This window comes from Ailuropoda melanoleuca, chromosome 12 (assembly GCF_002007445.2).
Source record: "Ailuropoda melanoleuca isolate Jingjing chromosome 12, ASM200744v2, whole genome shotgun sequence".
NCBI lineage: Eukaryota > Metazoa > Chordata > Mammalia > Carnivora > Ursidae > Ailuropoda > Ailuropoda melanoleuca.
In genome coordinates, this window is record NC_048229.1 from 62,657,270 (window position 1) to 62,681,849 (window position 24,580).

The following is a 24,580-nucleotide window of genomic DNA, read 5'->3' on the forward strand; positions in this document are numbered from 1 at the left end:
AAGACACAATGAGTGGCAGAACTGGGAGTGAGGTTTGTCTTCTCCGCCAGAGCCTACTCTGTCCCCATCCTCCCGCAGCACCCACAGTGGGGCCTAGCTTCTCTTTGGAGCCATCCCATGCATGGCTCCTGCACTTCTCCAAGTTTATCATAAACATGTATAGCTCTTTGACCTTATGTTTTCTTTTTGAGACTCACTTTCTAGCCTCCATCAACCAAATCAGAATTAGGAGAGAGTCATCAATGAAGTATTTCATCAATTCATTCATCATATTTAGAGGGCAGGCTCGGTGCAGGACCCCAACCAAGGGTTTCCTTCCCAGTCAAGTAAGGGAGACATAAATTAACTGGAGAGCACCACAAGGTAGCAGGGCGGCGATAAACAGGAGCTCTACCGTAATGAAGTAAGGGAGGCCTGGGGAATTCGCTGGACTTGTGCAAGGCCCCAAAGTAGGGTGTGGACAGAGCAGGTCCATTTGTTGGGCTAAGCTCTGTGCCTGGGGTTTGCGGGGAGGAGGGTACAGAGGGCACGGGGTGCAGCAAGGGGTGAAGGAAACGGGCAAGCTGATGGCTCAGGAGAGGAAGGTTTCAGCCGGGCCTAGCTGACCTCCCAGTATGCCCCAGAACTCACCTGCTGGCATCTGGGAGCCGAGGCCCTGCCAGCCTAGGCTACCCCTCCCAGTGGCCGTGACAGGGTTCCCCAACCCCCCAAGTGCCCAGTTTTGCCTATGACCAAACTGCCTGGCTGCCCTTCCCTGCACATATCGTTGTCTACCCTTCTCTGCACACGTCTGTGTGTCTGTCCTTCTCTGCTCCCGCCTGTCTGTATGTCATTCTCTACAAATGCCTGTCCGTCTGGCGCGCTGGGCACCCTGCATCTCTGGGCCTCCCCACCGAGCCCCCCGCGCCTACTGTTGTGTGGGTGTCTGGCTGTGCGCAGAGGGGCGCGGCTCGACCCTCCCCCCCGCGTCCCCCCATCTCAGGGATGACCCCCGCGGCGGCCCAGAGCTGCTGAAGCCTCGAAGCCGCTACACAGCGCTGCTGAAGCCGGGGAGGCGCGCCGCCTAGGGGGGCCCGGGAGCAGACGGCTGTGGCTTGGGCGGAGGCGCAGGGCCGACGGGCAGGCGGGCGGGGCTGCGGCAGGGCCAGGCTGGGACTGGGGCTGAGAAGCCGCCGCCGCCTCTACTGGGGATCGCGGGCAGCAAGTCCGCTCCGCCCGGCCCCGCCTCGCCCGCCCCGCCCCGCCCCTGCGCCGCGGAGCAGGCCGAGGCGGAGCGGCGCGCCCCCCGCGACCCGAGCCCGAGCCCGAGCCCAAGCCGAGCCCGAGCCCGAGCCAGAGCCAGAGCGCAGAGGCATCCAAGCGGGAACCAGAGCGGGAGCAGGAGCAGGAGCGCGAGTGGGAGCGGGAGCCGGAGCCAGAGCCGGAATCGGAGCCGGAGCCAGAGCTGGAGCCAGAGCCGGAGCCAGAGCCGGAGCCGGAGCCGGAGCCGGAGCCAGAGCGGGAAGCCGAGCTGGAGCCGAAGCTGGAGCCGGCACTGCGGCGCGCGGAGCGGAGCGAGTCGGCTAAGCCGAGTAAGGGGCGTTGGGCCGGGGGCGGTGCTGGGGAGGGGCGGGAAGGGGGTCCCGGCCCCCTCCCCCGAGCTCTGCGGCGGCCCCGGCGCACGCACACACCCGGGGCTCTCCGCGCTTAGCCTTGGCGCGCCGGGAGGGCGGACGGGCGGTCCGAAGCCGAACCGCAGCGCGCTCCGAACGGGATCCCCAGATTCCCGCCCCCGGCCCCGCACCTCCGGCCCGGCCAAGGCTGCCCCTGAGTACGCCCTCGGGCCACGGGGAAGGGAAGGTCTCCCGGAGCGTCCACCCCGTGTGGGGGGCATAAGACAGCCTTCCCGGTCCCGCGCCTTCGGTTTCGGGACCCTTGAACAACCCACCTAAGAAGGGGAAACTAAGACGCACTTTCGGCCCGGGTGGAAGAGGGAAGGGGCTCCCGGCTTCGTGGAGTTTGAAGCTAGAACCACCCCCTCCCTTGAGCAGGAAGTTTGACCCTCCGACGGGCGGGTCACCCGGGCCGTGCCCCGGTTTCGGTGCCTGCCGGGCCGGCTTATCTCCGCACCAACCGTGGGAGAGGGGGCGTCCCCGCCGCACCTTCTCTCGCTTTGGGGCAGACTTTGCCTTGCGTGGTAAGTGGGACCCGAGGCTGGGTCCGAGGCCGCTGGTCTGGCTGGCTGCGCAGCGCCTAGCGGCAGAGCCGCCTCTTCCCAAGCGCCCTCGGAGGCTCAGTAGTGCCCACCCCACCCCCGGCTGACTCGCGCAGCCCTTCCTCCTCCTCCCCCATCCCCCCCTCCATCGGCTCCGCGGTCTGGAGGCTGGTGCGCAGAAGACCTAGAGCTGCCCTCTTGATCCCACACCAGTGTCAGCGGGGGTGGCCAAGCGGGGGTGGCAGGAAAGGTGAAGGCTTAAGTGACAGGTGTGAGAGGCAGGGGCTCCAGGAGTTTGATCCTTGGTCTTGATCCACACAGTCCCAGCCGCACCTGCCTTGAGGATGGCTCTCAAGACTCCCTCTTCAAACACCCTGACTTCACCTCTCTGTGCCTCAATTTCCTCCACTAATAAGTAGGCAAGATTCTGTTGTGAACAGAATGTTTAAGGGCTTTGGTACCGCAGGATGGGCCTGATTGACTTCCTAGCTGTGTGACCTTAGACAAGATGCTTAACCTCTCTTGAGCCTTAGTTTCCCCATCTGAAACATGGGGAACGTGTGTGGAAAGGATTAATGAAATGGTGCTTGGGGGGGGGGTGGTACCATGGTGCTTGGCACACAGCCAGGACTCAATTCAGGTTGGCTACAGGTGTCATTTCATGAAGTTTCCAGCATCAGTAGATGCTGAAGCAGAGTGAGTTCCCCTGAGGTGATGGGGACGTGACTCCCACCAAGCCTCCATCAAGGAGGCCTTTGAATTCCCCAAGGTCTTTATGACATCTAATTGTGATTCAAAACTTAGGGCCTGCCCTTTCTCAGATATCCCCTCCTCCCCAGGCTTTCTACTGCCTGGGCCAGCTTTCTCCTCCCTACCACACCACATCCATCCAGGATGGAAAAGACTGTATCTGCTGACTTTTCTTTTTGCCCTTGGCTGATGTCTGTTGCCCTGGTGGAGGGCTTCTCATGCATTTCTCACAATCTGTGCAAGAGAATTCTGCACACCTCTCTCCACTCTGCAGTTTAGGGGTGGGGGTGGGGAGGACTGCTTTCCCGGAGGAGCCATAGCCTATCAGGTGGCTTGGACGTTCCAGTAGTGATGGCTCAGACAGGCACCAGAAAGCAGCAGGGGGAGCTAACATCAGGGCAAGGAGACAGGAGGAGGTCTGAGGGGTTCCAACCATGTTTTCATGCTGACTATGGTGTGTTCATCCAGGCCCCTGAGCCAGGAGGCACCAGAAATGATGAACCTTGGGAGGAAATGGAGCCAGGGGCTGACCAAGAGGTTAGAACTTCAGAGCTGGAAGGTCCCCAGGAAGAGATCTGCCTGTCTGTGCAGCTGGGGCCTCAGACTCAGAGCAGAGCAGGCAAGACCCAGCACCTAGGGGAGGATGCTGGGATCTCTGGGGTGTCATGGAGGGTGTAGCGGGCAGGAGCACTGCTGGAAAGAAAACAGAGATCCATCTTGTGGACACCCATGCTAGTCCTGGCCACCTGTGGCACAGCTGCCCTGAACAGGGGAGGGGTGGGTCTGTCCATGTGCTGCCTGATGGGGACTTGGGGAGATAGGAAGAGTGGGCTGCCTCCTCAGGGCTCCTTCTACACAGAAACCTCCCTCTGTACCCCACACCCCCTTCACCCACTAGGATGTCACATTGTTGCATCTACCATAATCCTCACTCTTCTTCCTAAAGGAGTTAATCAGGAACTAATTAGGAGGTTTGTGTCTCCTGGTCCACATAAGTTTCTAGAACACAGACCACTGAGAATGTGATGGGGATATGGGCATTACCTTCAGTCTTTGGGAATAATCAGACACATTCTGGCCTTTTACCCGAAGCCTTTGCCTTGGAAGTACTCAGAGCACAGGGTAAGGGCCAGGAAAATCCCAATCTCTCTCAGCCTCCTAGAAGTAGAAACTGAGTCCAGGAGGGCTTCTGGAGCCCCTTGGCAAGTGAGCACAAAATAAAGCTGTGGCTCAGAGCACGGCTACTGGGAGCCAACCGCCTGGGTTTATAGCATATGATTCTGGGAAGGAGATTTACCTTTCAGAGCCTCAATTTCCTCTTGAAGGTGGGAACAAGTATTACACACCTCCAGAACAGTTGTGAGTCTAGAAGAATAGATAGGAAACATCAGGCAATGTCAAATGGACCTCTCCTGGTGGCCTTGCCATGTTTCCATTATTAACATTCTTTAAACACATGCTGTTTTCCAAGCATTTCTCTTTGAATTCTGACAATAGTCCTCTGATTTAGGTACTGAAATTGTCCCCATTTTACAGATCAGAACACTGAGGCTTAGGAAGATTAAGGGCTATCTAACTTTGCCAGGTATAGAACACTTAAAACATCCCCATGACTCATCATAATTTTATGAGTTTGTAAAATTGATAATTAGCACATTGTATCTTAAATGATGTATAATTAGTTATTGGAATGCTTCCCCCAGGAATATCTTCAATCATTTTATACCTCTATGTTAATTGTCTATGGGCTAGAGAATTTTTAGAGACACCTTCACTATTCAAACCGTAATCAAACTGATTGAAAAGAGCAACACACCCCCCATTTATTCCCTATCCCTCTTCTCTCCATTTTTTTTCATAGCACTTATCACCCCCAACATCTCTATATCATATTCATTTGTTTATTATCTGCCCTCATCGGTATAAACTCCCCAAAGGCAGGGACTTTTAACCATTTTGTTCATGATGATATCTCCTATATTCAGAGCCTAGAACAGTACCCAGCATTTAGTATACTTTGCAAATTATGAACTGTTTTACAAACATAAGGTTTATTGTTATTATTTTTGCCAAGTATATAGCTTGCCTGAAAATAAAACATTAAGGTTCATGGCAGAAACCATTCCCTCAAAAATTTGGCAAATAGGACTTGCTCAAGTGCCAGGGAAATTTTGATGAAGGTTAAAAACAATGGAATTATTTTCCTAACATTTTAATAAAGCCCCTTATCAGTAAGTTCAAAGACAAGTTATTTTTGTAAATCTTTACAATAACAAATGGCATGTTCAAAGGCAATTAAGTTAGCTTTAAAATTTTTCAATGAGTTAACTATCACTGACTTATTCACTTAATTACTCTTTGTTAGCGTGAAAGGTTTTTTCAAATTTTCATTTTACTGATTTTTCACATTATAAAAGTAATACATGTTCAGTGTAGAAAATTTAGAAAATCATAAAAAATGTAAAAAACAAAAATCCTCCTTAACCTCACTACTGCCCACAGAGCACAATGACTGTGAATATTTCATCTACTTCCTCTCTAATCTTTTTCTATATATGAATACTTTCTCTAGGTTTTTTTTTTCTTTCACAAAATAAGGATCACATTGTATGCAGAGTTCTATAACCTGCTTTTTAAAAAAATATAACCTGGGGGTTTTTTCCTCTTAACATTATACTGAAAGTCTTTACCTATGTTATTAAAACTTCTTTAAAAATATGATTTCATGGCTATATATTATTCCATTATAATTTGCTCAGCCTATCCTCTTATTGGACGGTGGGGTTTTCCCCCATGTTTCACTGCCATAAATAATGCTCGTTTTTGTCCTCTTTGTGGTGTTTCTTGAGCCTTAAATCAGGCTTCTCTACCCACTTGGTCAGACCTATTTGCCAGTTGGTAGATGGACTGGTTTATGCAGTTAGACCGTAAATCAAGCCTTAGAGGTTGGGCCTTGGTGGCAGTGAAGAAGGAGGTGGCAGTTGATCCTATAGAACGCTACTTGCCAAGGAATGTACTTCTCCACTGGGGAAGACACCAGCTGGGTCCTGGCCTCCCATAAAGACCTTCCTACAGAGGAGAAAGGTTTCTGCCACCTGGGGAACTCTACCTGCAGCCCCAGAAGTTAGCCCCTTGCCTGATGAGGTAGATGCAACCCTTTTAAGATTAGAGTGTCTCACCAAAGTCCAGAATCTCTGACTTTCTTCTGGTTCTGGGCAATGACATGCACACCCACAGCTTCAGGGAACCCCTGTGGGATGGCTTCATCCATTCATTCAGTAAATAGTCCCTGAGCATTTACTGTGGGAAGGACAGAGAGAACCAGTAGTTATCTGAGCTGTCTAGACCTAGAGTCTCCACAGTACCCATCTCTGGAAGGTTCTCCATTTCTCTACCATCCCCCAGTCACCCAAGCAGACACAGGGAATCATCTTTAACCGCTCCCTGTTCCTCACACTCTACATCTGATCTCTGTCCTGATTCTTAACTATCCCCTACACAGTCTGCCCTGTTCCTCAAATCCCCCCAGCATGCTCCTGCCTAGGGGCCTTTCCACTTGTCTGCTCCCTCCACCTGGAGTCCTCCTCTCCCAGATATCCACCCCGCTATTCACCCAGCTAGCTCCCTTCCTCTAGTCTTTGCTTACAGGTCACCCTCTCACTAAGGCCTTCTGCAGTTCAGTCTCCACCTACACACTGCCTCTGTCTTTCCCTTATTGTTATCTAACAAACCCCACCATTATGTTTGTGTCTCCTCTGCTAGCAAGAAGCTCGGTGAGGACAGGTATAGTCAGTGTTCCCTTCACTTCTCTATCCCCGTTCAACCAATGGATGCAGCCTCTCTTTTTTCCATTCACTGTCGCCTTCATTTAGACCCATCATCTCCTGCCACAGCCTCCCTGCTCCCCTGCCACCTGCCTCCCACCCCCTGGTCCACCCTCTACACGGAGCCCGGGGAGACCGTCCTAAAAGGAGACCGTGTCGCTTCCCTGCTTAAAATCCTCCAAAGGGCAGTCTTGGGGCCGGGAGCTCATTATCTCACCCAGCCCCCTTCAATTCTCTGAATCTCAGTGTTGACATCTGCAAAATGGGGGGTTTGTTTTGCGATCCCCTGCGCCGACAACACGTGACTGCGGTAGAGCAGGCGCCGCAGCGGCGTCACGGCGTCACGTGGTCTCCTCCACAGGCCAGCCCACTCCTGCGGCCCCTCGCTGTCCGCCGTCTACCGCGGTGCGGCAGAACCCTCCCGGGTCCGACTGCCGCGCATGCGCCGTGCCGCCCCTGCACACTGCGCCAGCCCGGCTCCGCCAGCCAGCCTCTGCCCGCCAGGGGCGCGGCACCACCCCCCTCAACCACATACGCATTTGCCCAGGTCTGAGTGTCGCAGTGGGCCCCAGACGAGGTATTCTGGGAGCGGGGACGTGAGGCGGAATGGGAGTGACGTGGACTTGCCGCACACCATTAAGCCACTTCAGAGCATGGAGTGCCGCCGCCGCCGCCCGCCCTCCGATTCCTAGCCAGACAATACAGTCGCAGATGAGTCACAGGCAGGAACGCGCCTCGCCTCGGATGCTGGGCTCCGAGACAGGCGGGCAGGGGGAGACGTGACCTGAGTGTGGGTCCAATCCCAACCCCCCACTCCCGCAGTGCCCGCTTCGGAACTCGTCGCCCAGCAAAGCACAATCTCAGCCCATCCGTGCCAGACCTGGCCAGCCACCACCCCCACCCTACAGTGTCCTCACAGCCGCTCTGGTCACATGTGGGGAGAGCAGGGTGGGCACTTGCGTACACAGACACCTGACATCCAGCTCCTTTGTCTCGATGACCCCAACCAAAGCTCCACCCAAGCAGAGGATCTGATGCTACTATGAAATGGTTTCCTGTAGGTCCTCATGTTGAAATCCAAGTGGGGGAGGGGAGAAGAACACAATGAGATCGAGATTGCCGTTTTAGGACCCCCAAAGCCCCTCCTTTTGTTTTCCAAAGGTTTGGTGTGACACACTCTAGGTGCTTGATAAATATTTGAATAAACTGATGCGAGCCAGAGATCCTGGGGGAAGGCAGCAAGAAGAGGGTGTGAGGTGCAGATTGAGTTACATGCTGCAGGGAATGGTACCCTAGCTAACGTCAGCATCATTCTCACCCACGATGTTGGGGACCATCTCGGCTCCTTACATGGGCGTCCTTCTCTTCAGGAAGTTGAGCATCATTAAAAGGCAGCCTCAACACTACAGTCCTATGCTGACATCAGGCCAAGGGGGATTTTTCTAGAATCTGTGTACTTTTGAATGTCCCATCAGTGTCCAGCCTGAGTGAGTTCCCAGAGGCCACATTGGCCCTCCACACCCTCAAGAAGCTAATAATCTAGAACAGGTTAGAACCAGAGTTGTCCTGGAAGGATGTCCAGGTGCTCTGGAGGCACAGCCAAAGTGACCATTCTGTCTCCAGCCGTCAAAGAGGACTTCACTGAAGAGGTTTCTTGAGCTGAATGTTGACAGCTAAATGGGAGTTTGCCAGGTGGAGAGGAAGGGAATGACATGCCAGGGAGAGGAAATAGCCTGGAGTTATAAAAGGCCCTGGGAAGGTCCAGGAAGCTGGCCAGCCAGAGCACCAAGGGTGTCAGATCTTTGTGGGGTGTCTCTGGTGTAATTGGGGAGCACTGGGGGACAGGACCCTGCCCTGCACAGCTCTTCCTCCATCTGTTCTCTGTGACCTTTGATGGGCCAAGTCACTGAGCCTCAGTTTTCTCATCTGCAAACTGAAAATGATGTTACCTACATCAGGGGACCTGTTGCAATAATGTTGGTGCCATTACCTGGCACATGCAGGTGTTTGGTGAATGCAGGTCACACCTAAAAGCTCAAGTCCCAGAAGGCTTCCATATACATACATGTCTACCTGACCCAACCCCCTGCCAGCCTCCTGAGCCATTTGGAAACTTAATTATCCACTAAACACCCAGACTGACCACAAAATATGCAATCCAAGGGTTCTTGGTGCCCCCTGCCCTAGGCAGCCCATTTCCCACCTCCCCACACCCCCTGCAGCCTCAGTCTTCATCTGAGAGTCACAGGGCCCAGAGGGAGGAAGGTGGGGGTACAGGTGGCCTTTAGGAGAAGTAAGACCTTGGGGGGACAACCGCTTGGAGTTTCGGAGGTGGTCAGCACCCTCCATAGCATCAGGAGCCGCCAGCGTGGCCCTGTAGGAAGGATATTTTCAGCAAATTTTTATTAGCACTTACATTATGCCAGTTCACTAGAGAGGTGAGCAGAGCCCCAGGGCTATGGAGGTAATGGTAGAAGCCAGGTCATTCTCCTAAGGACACTGGGGAGTTATGGAAGAGTTTTCAGCAAGAGAGCGACATAATCCATTTTGCCTTTAAGAAAGACCTCTGGAAGCAGCACGAGAGATGACCTGTTAGCCCACTTAAGTCCTCCTCCAGACACACGGTCGCAGTGCACACGGGCACACCCACAGACGTGAACACAGACCCATGTACACACATGTATTTTTAGAAAGTGTAGATCCCAGGCCCTGAGATTCTTCATGAATTTTCTGGTGTGAAATCACAGCTCCCCAAGCAGCCTGCCACACCAGAGACACTTCTCTACCAGGCCTCAGGAGATCACATCCTACCCTCACTTCCCCCTTCAGAACTCTTGTTGGTTTCTGTGAGGACTGGGAGTGGGCATCAGACCAGCCTGGGGTTCACACCCAGAAAGCTGAGCTGGAAGGAGCCATGTAGAAAGAGGGATTCCAGGGTCAGCAGGAGCAATGGCTCCCTCTTTCCCACTCCCTCGGACAGCAGAATGAACATGACGTACCTACCCCTCATCCTTGAAGCCAGTGACGGGCCTGACCCTGTTTTCCCCCTGAGGACGCTGCAGCTCAGAGAGGTGAAGTGCTTTGCCCAAAGTCACACTCCAGGATGTGGCAGAGTTGATACCAGGACTCTGGGATTGGACTTCTGAGCTCAGGCTCTCCAAAGATAAGCCTTTCAATCATTTATTAAACAGAAAAAATGGTATTAATCAGTGCAATTTGGCCAGTGGTCTCCATCAAAACGTGGTTCCCATTTGGAGGGGAAATATATATATAATAAAAAGGATGTCTGTGGGAGATAAGGATGGGAACCTCTGGACCTATTCTTACACAAAAGTTCTGTCCACAGAGTCATCCCCAGGATCAGGGAGGTCAGCTGCCTCTGGGGACCTGGAGGGGACAGGCTCTTTGACTGTTGGCTTTTGGCTACAAGCTTTCCCCTGCAAGAGCCCACTGAGCTCTACATCCAGGGTCCCTGCTCAGCAACCCCTAAAGGCACAGTTTGGTTTCTGCAAGTCTAGTGACCACACTCCCTAGAAAAGACCACACTCATATCTCCCTGCTTCATACATCTTCATGTTATTTGGAGCTCAGGAGAGACTGAACCAATTCAGACCTTTAGCAGCATGGGAGGCTGGGTTACTTTTTTAAGATGTTTCCTCTCTTGCAAATGGGTTCTCTCTTGCTGCACAGACATTCAGGTATCACACCAAGTTCCCATGGGGGACAGGGAGATAGGGGAAGAGACATTTTCATTCTCTTGGCCTTTATTAAGTGCCTTCTAAGTGATGTGCCGGCTGACAATGGGGTCTTTGGAGTCCAGCAGACCTAGGTTCTAGTCCCAGCCTGTAATTAGAAGCTGTGTGACCTTAGACAAGCTACATTACCTCTCTCTGAGCCTCAACTTCCTTATTTATAAAATGAGAATGAAAAAAGCATCATCCCCTTAAAGGTGTTGGTATAACAGTAATAATAATAAGGTTTCAGTTAAGCAACTCTAAACACCCTTCCAAAGCCAGCTCTGGGACCTTGAACTAGTTCCTCACCCTTTGCAGATCTGTTCCCCTTCTGTGATACGAGGACCTTGGGCTGGTCTTTAAAGGTCCTTCTAGTTATAAGATGCTCAGAATGCCATAGTCCCTTGCAGTTGTCTCAAGCAGTGGGATCTCACAGGTTCATGAGACAGGAGAACTCCAAGGGATCTCTCATTCCTGTTCAGGGGTCCACCCAGAGGACCCACCACTGAGACCCCAACACACTTTTTGCCCCACCCCGGCCCCAGAACCCCCATACCCCGCAGCCCAGAGTTCCCCCAGTCTGGACACATGCTGTCAAAGTCCTCACCTTTTCCCCAGAGGTGGACAGCCCAGGGACATGAGTGTCCAGCTTGCAGGGTCAGGGGGTGCTGTATGGGCATCCCCATCATCTCCTTGTTTGTGTCTCTGCAGGTGAGCGGCGGGTCCTCCTTTACACGAAGTCAGGACTCTGCACGTGGGCAGGCTGGCTCCGCTGTTCTGCTCCAAGGATTACATGTCCTTCAAACGTCCCTGTCCCTGTAAGTCTCCTCCCCACATCCTCCGTGGCTCGGGGCCAGGCAAGGGCCAGGCTTGGAGGAAGGGTTGCAGAGAATGTTTCTAGGATGTTTGGCCAGAGACCTCCAAGGGTCTGATGAGGGGCTGGTGTGTTATAATGGGCGGGGGGAAGACAGAAGACCCCTGACATCTGCAAGAGACATCCCCCTTTTACCGATCCCTCCATATCAGCACTTCCCAAAGTGTGGGGTGGGGTTCCTCAGGGATATTAATGGGATTACTTTTTTGTTTTTTTTAATTCCATGGCCAAATGAATGTGGGAAATGCTGAGTGAGACAAGTTAAGTAGCTTCTGTGACCACAGGACTTTTCAGAGCCTTTAATGTGGTGATGTGTGTTGTGAGGCTGCCATAGAAAAAAAAGCCCCGTGGCCTTCCCAAATTTAATTGACCACAAGGAATGTCTCCCAGAATTGGTGCTCCACAGAACATACTCGTCAGAGTTCACTGTCCTGAGGAAACCCTCCCTGCAGCATCCCCACCATGAAGCCCCTTATTTACTAATTCATTTCATCTAATGAAGGCTTGAGATGATTTTGCCCGTAACATTCTTCTCATGGGTCCCTGATGTCCATAAACCCAGGTGATGGGCTCAATCAGGTGTACCCCTGGGGCTCAAGGCTACAGCCCCCTTTGGCTTACTCCCCTAGTCTCCACCAGCCCCACCCTCACCCTGAGGTCCCCTTCTCCTGTCCCCATGGCAGCCACCTGCTTTCTCTCATTGTGTCCCCTGTGCCCCCAAAACCACCATCACTTAGTGCAGTTTGGGAGGATATCCCTTCTCCTAGATGACTCAGGACTACGAGTCTGTGTGAAATCAAGGACCCCACCTTAGCCCCCCCTTATCTATTTGTCATCTCCCCTCCCCCATGCTCACTCTAGCGAATCCCTCACCCCCACTCACCAATGTCTTTCAAACGTGTACCACTGGTTACATGTCACTCATCTTGGAGTCAGGGTCCTCTCTTCCAAATAGTCGAAACCTCAGCTGTTAAATCTTTGAACATCAAGGGACAGCTGCTGTGGGTGGGTAGAGGAAACTGGCGTATCCGGTCTGGGTGGGACCATCACCAGGCATGCCCCGCAACATATGGTGACAATGGGATTCACTGTCCCCAGAGCGGTGTTCAGGGGGAGCCAGGTAAGTTATTGTTATTGTTGTCACTGCTGCTACGGCATAATCAGGAAATTGAAGCTTGGAGTCCCAGGCCAGGTGAAAAGGCTGCCATCCAGGGACACTTGCCCCACAGAGGGCTGGAATGATCTCTTCACCCCCTCGACCAGCTGGGAAGGGAGGAGGCTGGTAAAAGGTAAAACTGGGCTGCTCAGTGTAGAGGGCTTTCCAGAACTTTCTACACACATAGAGGCCATCAGCACAGGACAGCCCTCTGCATACCCACTCCCTGAGGATCACAGGATGTGGTCGTGGATATTCTGCGCTGTTCAGAAGTGGTTCCTACACCCCTCTTCAATCGCACCTCCCCCTACAGGCCCAGTGCCTGGCATGCAGTGAGCACTCAATAAATGTTTGTTGAATGAATAAATGTATAGTCAAACACTCTGGATGAGGAGCTGGAGGCAGTAGATGGGGGAGAAGCTGCAGCTCCTGACTCTGCCACCAGACTGTCTCTGTGGCTTCAGGCAGCCAGGCCTCCTCTCTCAGATGAAGGGGTGGTCTGAGACCAGGGGGTTCCAGGAGCTCAGGGCTGCTGGGAGGCTCCAGGGAAGGCAAGGGGGGGCATAGGAGGGCACAACCCTTGGCCCCTCACTGCCCACTGCTTCAGCCAGAGAAGCTGTGCTTATGCCTATATGTTGGTGGGGATCTGCTCAGATTTCATTGGAGAAGTGGTCCCTCGCAATGGCAGACCAAGCGCCGTGGGGCTGTCCAGACCCACCCCTTCCTCCATCCTCCCTCTCCTCCTCTGCCAGATTCTTCTCACCTTTTCCAATCCGACTCCTTCCCTTTTCTCTGAACATGTCTAAGAAGTATTCACTGTCCCGCCTTTCAGCAACCCCAGCCTACTTCGATCTGGCTTCTGCACCCCCACCCCATATCCCATCCACTTCTGTGTCACTAAATCCAGCCCATAGCTTCGGTTTTCCTTATTGGTCACTTCAGCTTTCTTGAGGACTCCTCCTGTGGGTTCACTGAGCCCTCTGGGTTCTCCTCCGGCCCCTCTGGGCATCTGGTCCTCTGACTATCCATGGGTGGTGTCCCTTAGAAGTGGGGGAAGATGGATCCTTGCCACACCTGCCCTGGGATGCTGGGGTCCCCAGGGCTCAAACCCCACCCTGGCTTTCCCCCTCCGAACCCTCTAGACCTCATCCTCTCTGCTTTCACCTTCAGCTTCTAGGCCAACAGCTTCCAAGGATCACTGTTCCCCCAGTTTCTGCCTGCCTTCAGATTCCTTCTTCTGTCTTCTGCTGTCTGTCTTCCTGGGCAGCCCACACCCCTGCACCTCAAATTCAGCCTGTCCCAGACACAGCTCTTCATTCCAAGCTGGCTTGGCTTGATTTTGCTCTTTGCTTTAGGGCACTACCACTGACTCAGTCCCTCAGACCCAAAATCTGGAAGGAACCCTCAGTTCCCCTCCAGCACATCCATCAACTGCCCGAGGAGACCCAGGGGTTTCCAAACTGGGTCATTAGATTGCCATCCAGGCTTTGCCCCCGTCTGGGCCACCCTTCAGGCTCAACCTGGAAATCACTGCCTCAGTAAATGTGTATTGAACAACTGGACAAGTAAACGAATCAAGACAAAACAGATGCCTTGTGGGTGGCCTCCTCAGCTTACAGACCAGAGACCCTCACACAAGTTATACAAGGGATGCAGAACCATGGAGCTCCAGACATCCTAAAAACACCTGACACAGGAACATTCTAAGGAATGAAACCAGAAATTCCAGGAGGGCCTTGACATGGACACACACCCTCTTTTTTTTTTTTTTAAAACACCTCTTTTCCTGTGCTGTAAATTTAGGCATCTAAAGAAATTGCTTTAACCTTCTTAGCTCACAAAATTATCTATCCCAGTACATAGGAAGATACCAAAGTCCATTAAAACCTGGAAAACTTGGGGTAGGAGCCATAGCTTGTTCGCATTGGGTATCTACACCCCTACCCCCTGCCAATTGAGAAAGGAGGGAAAAAAGTCCCCAAGAGAAAAAACAAGCCCCACATTTCCCACGCAAGACCCCACTTCTAGGAGTCAGAGCTCAGGAGGCCAGGGAGAGTGAGCAGGGAAGAGTAGCCGGTATAGGGGGAGAGCCTGGCAATGGGCAGGGATCTGCCTGATTTCCACAGTTTCAGACACTGGGTGAGGCAGGACTGTCCCCTGGCTTCTTTTTTTTTTTTTTTAAAGATTTTATTTATTTATTTGACAGAGATAGAGACAGCCAGCGAGAGAGGGAACACCAAGCAGGGGGAGTGGGAGAGGAAGAAGCAGGCTCATAGCAGAGGAGCCCGATGTGGGGCTCGATCCCATAACGCCGGGATCACACCCTGAGCCGAAGGCAGACGCTTAACCACTGTGCCACCCAGGCGCCCCTGTCCCCTGGCTTCTTGAGAGTCACTCAGGCATTAACCATACCAGGCTGGGCCGACTCCTCCCAGGCAGCCCCCAAACCCATCTCACCTTTCAGGCCCTGCAGCTTATCCCTGCCCCCCAGAGACAGCCCCTCCCCTGAGTTCTGCCGGTGAGACGACTGAAGGCAGAGGGTGGAGGCAAGAACAGGGAAGGGGAAGCCCAGAGGTTTTTGGCCACTCCAAGTGGGAAGTCGGGTCTTCTGCCTGCAAGTGCCAGGCCGGTGAGCCATTTTCCAGCCTTAAGCCACTGAGGGAGGTGGAGGAGGACCAGCCTGGCTCCTTGGGAAAGCCTGTAGCGTGGGAGCCTTCTCCATCTGGCCCCAGCTGGGCAGCGTGGCCCAGGATTCCCCCAGAACCCAGGCTCCAAGAACAGATGCTTCCTAACCTCTTCTTAGCCACTGGCAGATGGCGGTTCCATGGAGCTCCCTGTGACATGGGGGTGGCCTGCCTTCCTCTGGCCGTGGGGGACAGATCTGGGGGAGGAGGGGCTTCGGGAACCCAAGAGAGACTAAGCCTGTCTCAAAGCAGGAAGGAGGCAGGGAAGATAGCATCCACCAATCCACAGAGAAGTCAGCTGGGGTTTGTCTCTGCTAAGCTCTTAAGGCTGCCCAGAGGCTGGCGGGAAATACAGTCTGGCAGAGCCTCTGGGCAGGCTTGGGTCTCCCTCGCTCAGAATCAGTGTTACGTGCTTGGGTTCGTGTACAGCCTGGTGCTGACACTTACCAGCTGTGCTATTGGGAGCAAGCTATTTCACATCTCAAAGTTCCAATTTGCTCCTCTATAAAATGGAAACAGTCATAGCAGCCTTTTGGTGTGATGTTCAGATTGAAAGTGCTCCACAAGGAGAATCTAAGTTGGTGCCAAGCACTGAGAAGATCCTCAAGAAGCTTGAAAGTCCCATCCTTTTGCCCACCTCCTCACTACACAGCTTCGTATTACCCACATCTTCAGTGACAGAGCAGAGTCTGTCTGCTCTGGAGACACACAGGGACTTTGGAGGGAAATCTGGGGTCCAGACCAGATACTACTGTTTTCTGTTCTGCTCGCTCTAACAGTGACCTCTGCAGAGACTTGGCTACCAACAGAAGGAAGGACTTGAGGGCGAGGAACATAAATGATGGGACACGCTCAGCATCTGCCACTCCTGTGCCCAGAGCAGACATTGTTAATCAATTGCAGCACCCCTTCCTACCGAGCCTCCAAGCAATCTCAGGCTCTCTGAAACACAAGCAAGCACAACCCAAGGATCACTGGCCTGTGGAATGAAACCCCTGTCCATTCCTTGCTATTGTCTGACTCTGGAGCAGGCAAGGGAATAGAACAAGTGACTTCAGCTAGACATTTCTCTCCGAGTTTCAGTTTTCTCATCTGTAAAATGGGGATTAATAAAAGGCTCTACCTCAGAGGACTGCTGTAAGGATCCAGTGAGCTGTCCCAGGTCAAGGGCTTACAAGGCCTTATGACCATCTCTTCACATGGCTTCCTTAAAGCAGCCCTACAAGAGAAGGGTGAGTGTGCCCATTCCACCCATGAAAAAGCTGAGTCTAAAGGACATGCAGGAACTAGTCTAGGTGACACAGTGAGAAAAGGATGGGGCCAGATACACCCCAGGTGAGTCTTTCCAGGACTCAATTTTAGCTAAACCACAGATGGCCAAAAGGACAAGGGTGAAGTCAAGTCCGCGCCTTCATGCCCGCCCCTTGGATGGAGAGTCTACTCTGCAGCAGGATTTCATGGCCGCACCAATGTCCTGGCTGCCCGTCCTCAGAGCTCTCTGGTCTAGCAGAGTCTGATGACAGTGGGTGCTTGGCATCTGCTCGCCAATCTTACTTTTAAACGCACATTTTCTATTAAAGCCCCTGGCAGGAAGGTATGCGCTTCAGCTTGAACGCCTAATGTGGTAATACTGTAGGTATTCCCCACTTTTTGACCGTTTGAGTTACGTCACTTCGCTTTTACAAAAGACCCATGTTAGTACCTCTTTTCCCTAACCAAAAGAAATTGGAAGACAGTTTTGCTTTTCCAAAAAGTAAAGACTGTTCAGCATTTGTTTCAAAGCAAGCCATTATAATAGAGGCAGCTGACACCCCAGGCAGCAAGAGCGGCCCCACCAAGCTCCTTCCCCAAAACCACACCCAGCAGCGTCTCTACATCCAGCCACCAGAGCTTAGAACTGTGTCTGTGAGCATCTGTGCCTTATCTCAGTTAATTCTGTGCATCCGTTAGCAAGATGTAGCCTAAGGTATCAGAAAAGCCTAAGAGAGGTTATTTTTGGGGTCTGGAAATGCTAGAACTTTATTCCAAATAAATGACTGATAATCGCTTCTTCATTTTACACCATTTTGGCTTACAAAAGGTTTCACGGGAATGCTCTATATTCAGATAGCAGGGGAAACCTGTAATGGCAGCAGTACCCCCCAGCTTTTGCAGAGCACTCCCGGCTCGCAGGGGTCTTGCATTTCACTGCCCACCCCCTCACCCAGCAGTGAGCTCCCGGGGCAATGTCGTCCAGCTCCAGACTCTCCCTGAGCGCCAGACTCATACAGCCAATCATCTGCCCCAGTCAGATGTATGTCCACTCAGGGTCTCTAGAACATCTCAGATGTAACATGGCAAGACCTTACATCTTGACTCGCGGTCCCCCACCACTGCCCATCCTCCTCCCCATCTCATTAAGTGACAGCTCAGTCCTTCCTGGCGCTCAGGCCCTGAATGTTGTCAGTTTTCACTGCTCTCCATCTCATCCACTGCCAACCCCATTTAACAGATTCACCTTCAGATCCGACTCCATCTTGTCCCCTGGACCAAGACACCGTCGTTATCACTTGGACCACTGTCCGGCCTCTTCTGCCACAACCAGGGAGTGTGGGAAAAGGAAAAATCTAGAAACTGAGCCTTGGGTTGGTGGAAGGGAAAATGGTTTCTGTATCTAGAAATCTTGCCAAGGAAAGCACGATCCTGAGTTGTCACCTGTTGGCATCCCAAAGCCAAGTACACTGGGAGGAGAGGAGATGGATTTTCCTACAAGCAGGAATGTGTAAGGACATTGACGTTTCTCTGCCAAGAGCTACGCTAGATTAGCTCCCCTGAAAATCAGCTCTGCCGGCACCTGGAACTGTGCCCAGGGTGACTGGGAAAAACTGGACGTCCTCTTTGACGTCACTGCAGAAGTGTGCAGGCCTGCTTGCTTTCCAGAGAGAAGAGAGAGGCCCCAGTAGAGAGAAGTCACACGCCCAGGGTCCCGCCAGAGGAGGAGACTAGATTCAAAAGCAGGGCTTCTGGATCTAAGCCCAGGGCACTGGCCACACTGACCCCTCTGGGAGTTCGAGTACATTTCAACTCCCAGAGTCCTCTCTATTTGCTTCTCTCTGCTTTTAAACACTGTGTCCTCCATCAGTCCCTCAACAGTCAGCTTCTAGGGGCTGCTCCCTCTGCCCACCGGACCATACCTGGACTCCATGTCTGTCGGTGATCGCTAGGCCTTGCTAGAGACAGTCATTCCAGAGCTTCTCTGCCCATACCTCAGGCTCTTCAGCCCCTGGATAATACTTGTCTCCCCTAGGAATGGGAATAAGGGTGAAGATTGGGGATGGTGCAATAAAAACATCGAGAATAAAATTTTATAAACATAAAAGTCAAGGTGGGCCCCTCCTACGTTGGATGGCAGCCTTATTAAAGAGTATCTATTTTTGAAATTTCAGGTTTTCAGTTCAATGAAATGAAAAGAGTTGCTCATGACATAATTTAAACTTTTTTCAAAAATCTTTTTTTTTTTTTGAGATAAAAAGTTGCCTCCAACATTTTAAAATATTGACAGTGGTCCCAACAGTTTCAGGACTCTGGTTACAGCTCAGGCGGCTATGGTCTGTGCTCCGTGTGTCCCCGCCACCCCCTAAGGGCTGGGAACCACAGCCCGGGGCACCCCCACGGCCCCCTCAGGAGGGAGCGGGATGATCAATGACAGCTGCGCAAACAGGCACGCTGGCGCATCTACTGAGCGTAAAATCCAATTATCTAAAACAACATGACTATCAAATTCTCAGACACTATGTAATTTACAACAGGATTTGTATATTCAGAAACCTGTGGAGTGTTCTTTGAATGCTTTTGAAATATAAATTATATTGAGTATTAAATAAAAACACTGAACTAAATAGAGTCACCACAGTTGGGGTGGAAGTTCAGCGTAGGGTTTAATGAACGTTTACCCATCATTTCGATCTTAATTCCTGCTCGGTCCTAGCACATCCAGCATTTCTCTCGCAGTAGGATTTATTTTTAAGCGCACAAGAACAAGAGGCCCAGCTCTGCACCATTGTCTTCTTACGAGAGGCACGGGGATGGCAAGGTGACAAACACATGTAAGAGGAAAAAGGTGCACACAGTGTTTTCTCTTTGTTCAGCACTGGCTTTGACGGAGAACAGAAAGCAAAAACATATCATAAAAACAGAACAAGGGTCTGTTTGTAAATTTGATTCAGTACCCAAGGACCGTCATTCTGCTGCAGAAACCGTTGCAGGATGGAGGTACTAAAGGGACACGAACATTGAAACATAGGTAATGAGAGGCGCCTAAGGGACCGGTCATGTGAGTCATCCTCAAAAGACAGGCCGGGAAAATATCGCACATTTCCTGTCAGCTGCTGCTAAGACTTGCATTTTTCCAACCGAAAAGGAATCCTGCGGGGCTTTTTACTTATCACTTGTTTGAAGAAAGGCTGTTTTAGGTCCCCTCATTGAACACGAGGCCTAGGTTGCAAAAGTAGTTTTCCTGTATCATCACAAGATAAATGATACTCCGTTAATACTGTTTGACATTGAACTGTCATAACTGATGGCGCTGCTTCTCTCTTGGGTATCTGGCAAAGAACTAACCCATTAAAGGGAAACAGCTAATTGTGGAAAAGTGGATTGTTCCACAAAGATGTGAAGAAGGACCCCTTTGTGTCTTGGGATCTCTTAACCACTTCCAGGCACCTCTACAGACAGGAACCTCCATGGGAAGCATTCTCCAATGTCCTGGGGCAGGTTGCAAACGAATGTATTAAGAAAGTCTTTCAAAACCTTCTGCTTGCTCCAGCCATGGCCTTGACCCTCTGCACATCTCAGGCCTGTTAGTTCCTTGGCCCCCTGCCCACCTCAAAGCCCAAATTCCTACCAAAGATCTTTCTTTTAATATAGGTAAACTTATCAGTTTTTTAATGGTATTTTTGTATCTGCTTAAGAAACCCAGGGTCATGAAGACATTCTACAGTGCTCTCCTCTTGAAGGTTTACTGGTTTGCCTTTCACATTTAGATCTATGTCTAGGGGTTATCTTTATGATTTGAGGTTTCATTGTCGTATATTGAGCGCACACTGTGTGTGAGCATCCTGCTGGGCAGTGTGCTTTGAATAGTTCATAGCAGAGATTGCTGTTTCCATTTTATAGATGAAGTGATAGAGGTTCAGAGGGGTGAAGTACTCAGAGGGCCCTGCCTGCAAGAAGCAGAGCCAGGCTTTGAATCCAGGACCGTCTGTGTCTTACTTAGCCAGAGCCTAGGACAAGACGCACTGGCAGAGGAGCTCTAGGCTTCCCCCCAAGGAAGGTGGCTGAGGAGTGACCCTTCTCAAATATTGGTGAATAAAGAGCCTGGTACTGAGGCTGGTTTGGCTCCAAAGACCGCTAAGGGCTACAAAGCAATCTTGGGGGTTCAGGGGATAAAACATCTTATATTTCTAGGAATTCATGTTCCACGAGCCACATGCTGAGAAATGATTCCAAAGCTCCGTGGCTCAGTGTGCCGTTAACAGTCAGTTAAGATCACCAGGATTTATCATGGCCAAGAGGTCTCTGGCTTTGCCTCGTCTACTAGTTTTTCTCATCCTACCTACGGAAGTGACATATTAATAGATTTCCTGGTCTTAAACCATTCTTGCATTCCCAGAATAAGCTTTCTTTACTTCTGGGATGTTATTTTTAATACACTGTTGCCCTGGTGGTTTCCCAGATGGCCTCATAAATTCTGGGAGCTGAGGGAACCTCTGTGGAGCAGGGGACAAAGTCCCATCACCTCTAACATTTTCCAGAATCAGAACCCACGAAAGCAAAAAGCCAAAAAGCAAAACCCGAGGACGAGAATACTGTGGCCCAAGTACACGGCTTGAGCCTGGACCAGCTTGTGGTGGGATAGCTGAGGACAGTTTGCAGCATTCATAAATTTAACATGTTACATATCAATTATTCATGAACTTCCTGGAAAGTCCATGTTGTAGTAAATGGTCATTTTTCCAAGCCATGATTTTGAGTCTTGTAATGCAAGCTGGAATGTGGGAGCTAATCCCCCCCACTGATGGGTGGGCCAAGCCAGCCCCCCAGATCTGCTTCCCCAACACAATTACATGACTTCCTACTCATTGAGCATTGACCGTGACTCAGCCGGTGTTATAAAAACCTGTGTTCTTTGTGGAAAACAGCCTAAGAGCCAACTTTAGGTGTTGACAAAAGAGGAGAGAAAATGAGGAGGTAGGGGCCTGTGATGATTCTAGCAAGAAAATGAGAGTTTGGTGGGGGTTCAAGTGGAAAGCCTAATTCTGTCATGGCTTTGTTTCTCTAATGTCGGCCAGTTCACCATTCGCTCTGTAGAAATAGGGAAAAGTGGTTTGTGACACATTACAGTGAATTTGTCAGCCAATATATAAATTATCCATCAAACCAGAGATCCAGCTTTAGCGAATAATAACAAGACAGTAAGCTTACAGAATTTAGATGTGTAGAAGTGATAGTACATATGAGTTAATTTTGGTGAGTTTATTTAAGTGGTATCTTAATAGTGGAATAAATCACTTTCATCTTATATTTATGCAAGCATGAAAGGCCTGTGGGTAGTCACTTAGATTTTCCAGTTATATTTTAATGTAGTGGCTGAGAATCTTCTAGGCAGTGGAGCACTCTCCTGTTAAGCCTGATCGGTAAACAGTTGGAAGCAGAGCCACTCTGTGTGAAGGGAAAGTAGTGAGCTCCATCATGTCCCAAGCTTCTCCTCTCGGCACTGGGGCACCTGTGTGGGACCTCTTGCTTCCCACGGTTTGAGAGGTTCATTTTGGTCTGATTCATATCGTGTTCGCAGTGTCTAGCACATGTCCAGACACGGAATATGCACTTAATGAGTATTGGTGAGTGGATGGAAGGATGGACGGATGGCTGAATATATGGATGGATGAATGATCAAGTGAACATTGAGTAGATGCCCAGGTAGATAAATACATGGGAGGGTGGATGACTGGTTGGCTGAATTTATAGAGGATTGATGGTAGATGACTTCACATTCCAATCCTCCTTTCCACTCTAATATACCCCACTTATAATGTGACAAATGGCCAAGTTAAAGGTTTCAGAACCTTGACATGACATTAGCTGACTTCTTGTAGAGACGCATTCCCATTGTAAGAATCCTGAACACCAAGTTGCTGTTTCCTCACCTCCGTAATCCCAATGTTCAGCTGCCATCAAGGTGAACTCCTACAGCCTCACCCCCGGCTCACCTCCTCCTGTCCTGAGGTCTGTTGGGACCTCACCCCTCTGTGCTCTTTCCTCCCTTCTCTGATATTGTTCTTCTGGTCTGTCCTCCAAGACCCAGCCCCACCGTGTAGACATCCCCCCAGCACTCTGACATCTCTCCATCATGGACACCTGGCAACCAGAGGACGGGTATTGGCAAGTGGGCTGAGAGGCTACCCTAAAAAAGCAGAGAAGGAGACCCAGAAACACACAAGCAAGTGAGCCTGCCCTGCCATGTCCCCTGCCCCAGCCCCTCTTCACATCCCTGCCAGGGGGCTGGGACCACCCAACAGCAAGCAGAGGGAAGATGGTGCCTGAATCCTCTTCCCCATTTTCCCTCCAGCAACCTCACTAGCCTCATCCTGGCAGCCTCAGCAGTGTAGGAAGAAGTGAGCTAAGGCCAGACCTGCCAGGGAAGTGGACGTATGACAAATGTCCTTAGAGTTTCCTGCGACAGGAGCCATCAGTCAGATTTGAGTTGACGGCCTCCCTTTTCCTTCTAGCCAGCCTCTCCGAGGGAGTGGGCAGGACTAGAGGTCTAAAGATGTTGGTTCAGCACCTCCAGTATCTCAGTGCCCTTCCCTTGTCAGTGCTCCTCAGGTAGCTTCAGGCTGCAAAGACTGCTTCCCTGTACCCAGACAGATGGACTGGAGAGCTGCCTGTGTGCTACACTCAGCGAGGGCTTGGTAGTGATCACCTGCCTCAGTTTCCCTGCCCTGCACGTTCCCCAGATTGGAGCCAGCCCTGACCCCATCTCCCTGACACGGGACTGGATCTTGTCACCTCCCCTCACACTCACTGTGCTCACCCGGCTGCCACCCCCTCCCCACCCCTCTCAGACCCATTCACCTACCCTGGAGGGAGGAACGTTCAAGAATAAGCATCTCTTAAGGGGCGCCTGGGTGGCACAGTGGTTGGGCGTCTGCCTTCGGCTCAGGGCGTGATCCCGGCGTTATGGGATCGAGCCCCACATCAGGCTCCTCTGCTATGAGCCTGCTTCTTCCTCTCCCACTCCCCCTGCTTGTGTTCCCTCTCTCGCTGTGTCTCTATCTCTGTCGAATAAATAAATAAAATCTTTAAAAAAAAAAAAAAAAAAAGAATAAGCATCTCTTTGCACAGAGTGCAAGCAGGTCCAGAGAGCAGGGGCGTGCCGAAGGTCACACAGCAAGTGAGTGATAGAAACAGAAACAGAACCCAGCTCTCCTGTCCCCACCCCCACCGCATCCTGTTCTCTTCCCCTGCTCGGTGCCACTATTTGATGAATTATCAGACACGCCTAGGTTCAAATCCCAGATCTACCACAAAACTATGGCAAATCTTCAGCTCACCAAGACCCAGCATCCTCATCTATAAATGAGGGTGACAGTGGTATCTGCATGGAGAAGAAGCAAGGCCCAGACCCCGCCCCACATGCAGGCCTGGGGCACATAGAGCCTTCCGACTCAGTTGTGGCTTCCAGTCCCAGCACTGGACCAGAAGTCTGGAGGCAGAGACTTCTGCCTGGCATAGCAAGGGCCCATAGCCCTGACTACCACCCAGCCCCAAAGGGGGCCTTGGGACCCTATCTGCAGAGTAGGGAAGCATCAGGGCAGTCCCTGAGGCCTGCTCAGAGCACATCAAATCAGAGGCAGAGGAACTCTGCAGTGGCCTTATACCCGTGAAGTGCGTTCACCTGAGTCCAGCTCTGTTCTCAGCACTGCACAGTGTGGGCCCATGGCCTCAGCCTCCTCCACCCCAGCTCCAAGCTCACGTGGACCCTGGCAGCAGCCTCCTCCCTAGTTCCCCACTTCCCACCCTGCCCCCCAGTTTGCAGTCAGAGGGCTCTCCTAAAACCCTCTGACCACACTCCTTCACCCCTGTCTCCTCTTTGCCCTGGAGATAAAGGACGGTCTCTTGATTCGATGATTGAGACCCCTCATGGTCTGGCCACTGCCAGCCCCTCCAACCTTAGCCTCCACCTCTCTCATGATTCCTCTGGCGCCAAGGTTCTCCTATGATGGAATTTGCCAGGCTGATTTCCCATCGATCTGGAGCCCACCCCAGACCCAAACTCCTCAGTTAAGACCTGATCTACTCCCCTAGACAATAACATGTCTTCCAT

The 24,580-nt window shown here is 51.6% G+C and overlaps 1 protein-coding gene, 1 long non-coding RNA gene and 1 pseudogene across 5 annotated transcripts in view; 1 reads left to right on the top strand and 2 right to left on the bottom strand.

Moving 5' to 3' along the window:
* The first annotated feature begins 1,316 nt into the window (after positions 1-1,316).
* The window catches only part of BEAN1 (brain expressed associated with NEDD4 1), a 34,992-nt gene continuing 11,728 nt past the window's right edge, over positions 1,317-24,580 (top strand). For 2 of the 3 annotated variants that reach the window (XM_034638777.1, XM_034638778.1), the window contains exons 1-2: positions 1,317-1,571; positions 11,214-11,320. In XM_034638777.1, the coding sequence (XP_034494668.1) occupies positions 11,296-11,320 (25 nt within the window). In that variant the 5' untranslated portion in view covers positions 1,317-1,571; positions 11,214-11,295. Of the gene's footprint in view, positions 1,572-10,706; positions 11,321-24,580 lie in introns of those variants that run through there. The other variant, XM_019798827.2, reaches the window with a different exon arrangement.
* Positions 2,988-7,054, bottom strand: LOC117795205. 2 transcript variants are annotated; one of them, XR_004619091.1, is made up of 4 exons: positions 6,986-7,054; positions 6,124-6,244; positions 4,242-4,309; positions 2,988-3,637 (listed from the first exon to the last, which is right to left on the bottom strand). It is a non-coding gene; the product is annotated as an uncharacterized LOC117795205 (long non-coding RNA). The 2 variants fall into 2 exon arrangements; XR_004619090.1 differs by having other exon boundaries at positions 6,124-7,053.
* LOC109489501 lies at positions 19,049-20,105 on the bottom strand (annotated as a pseudogene).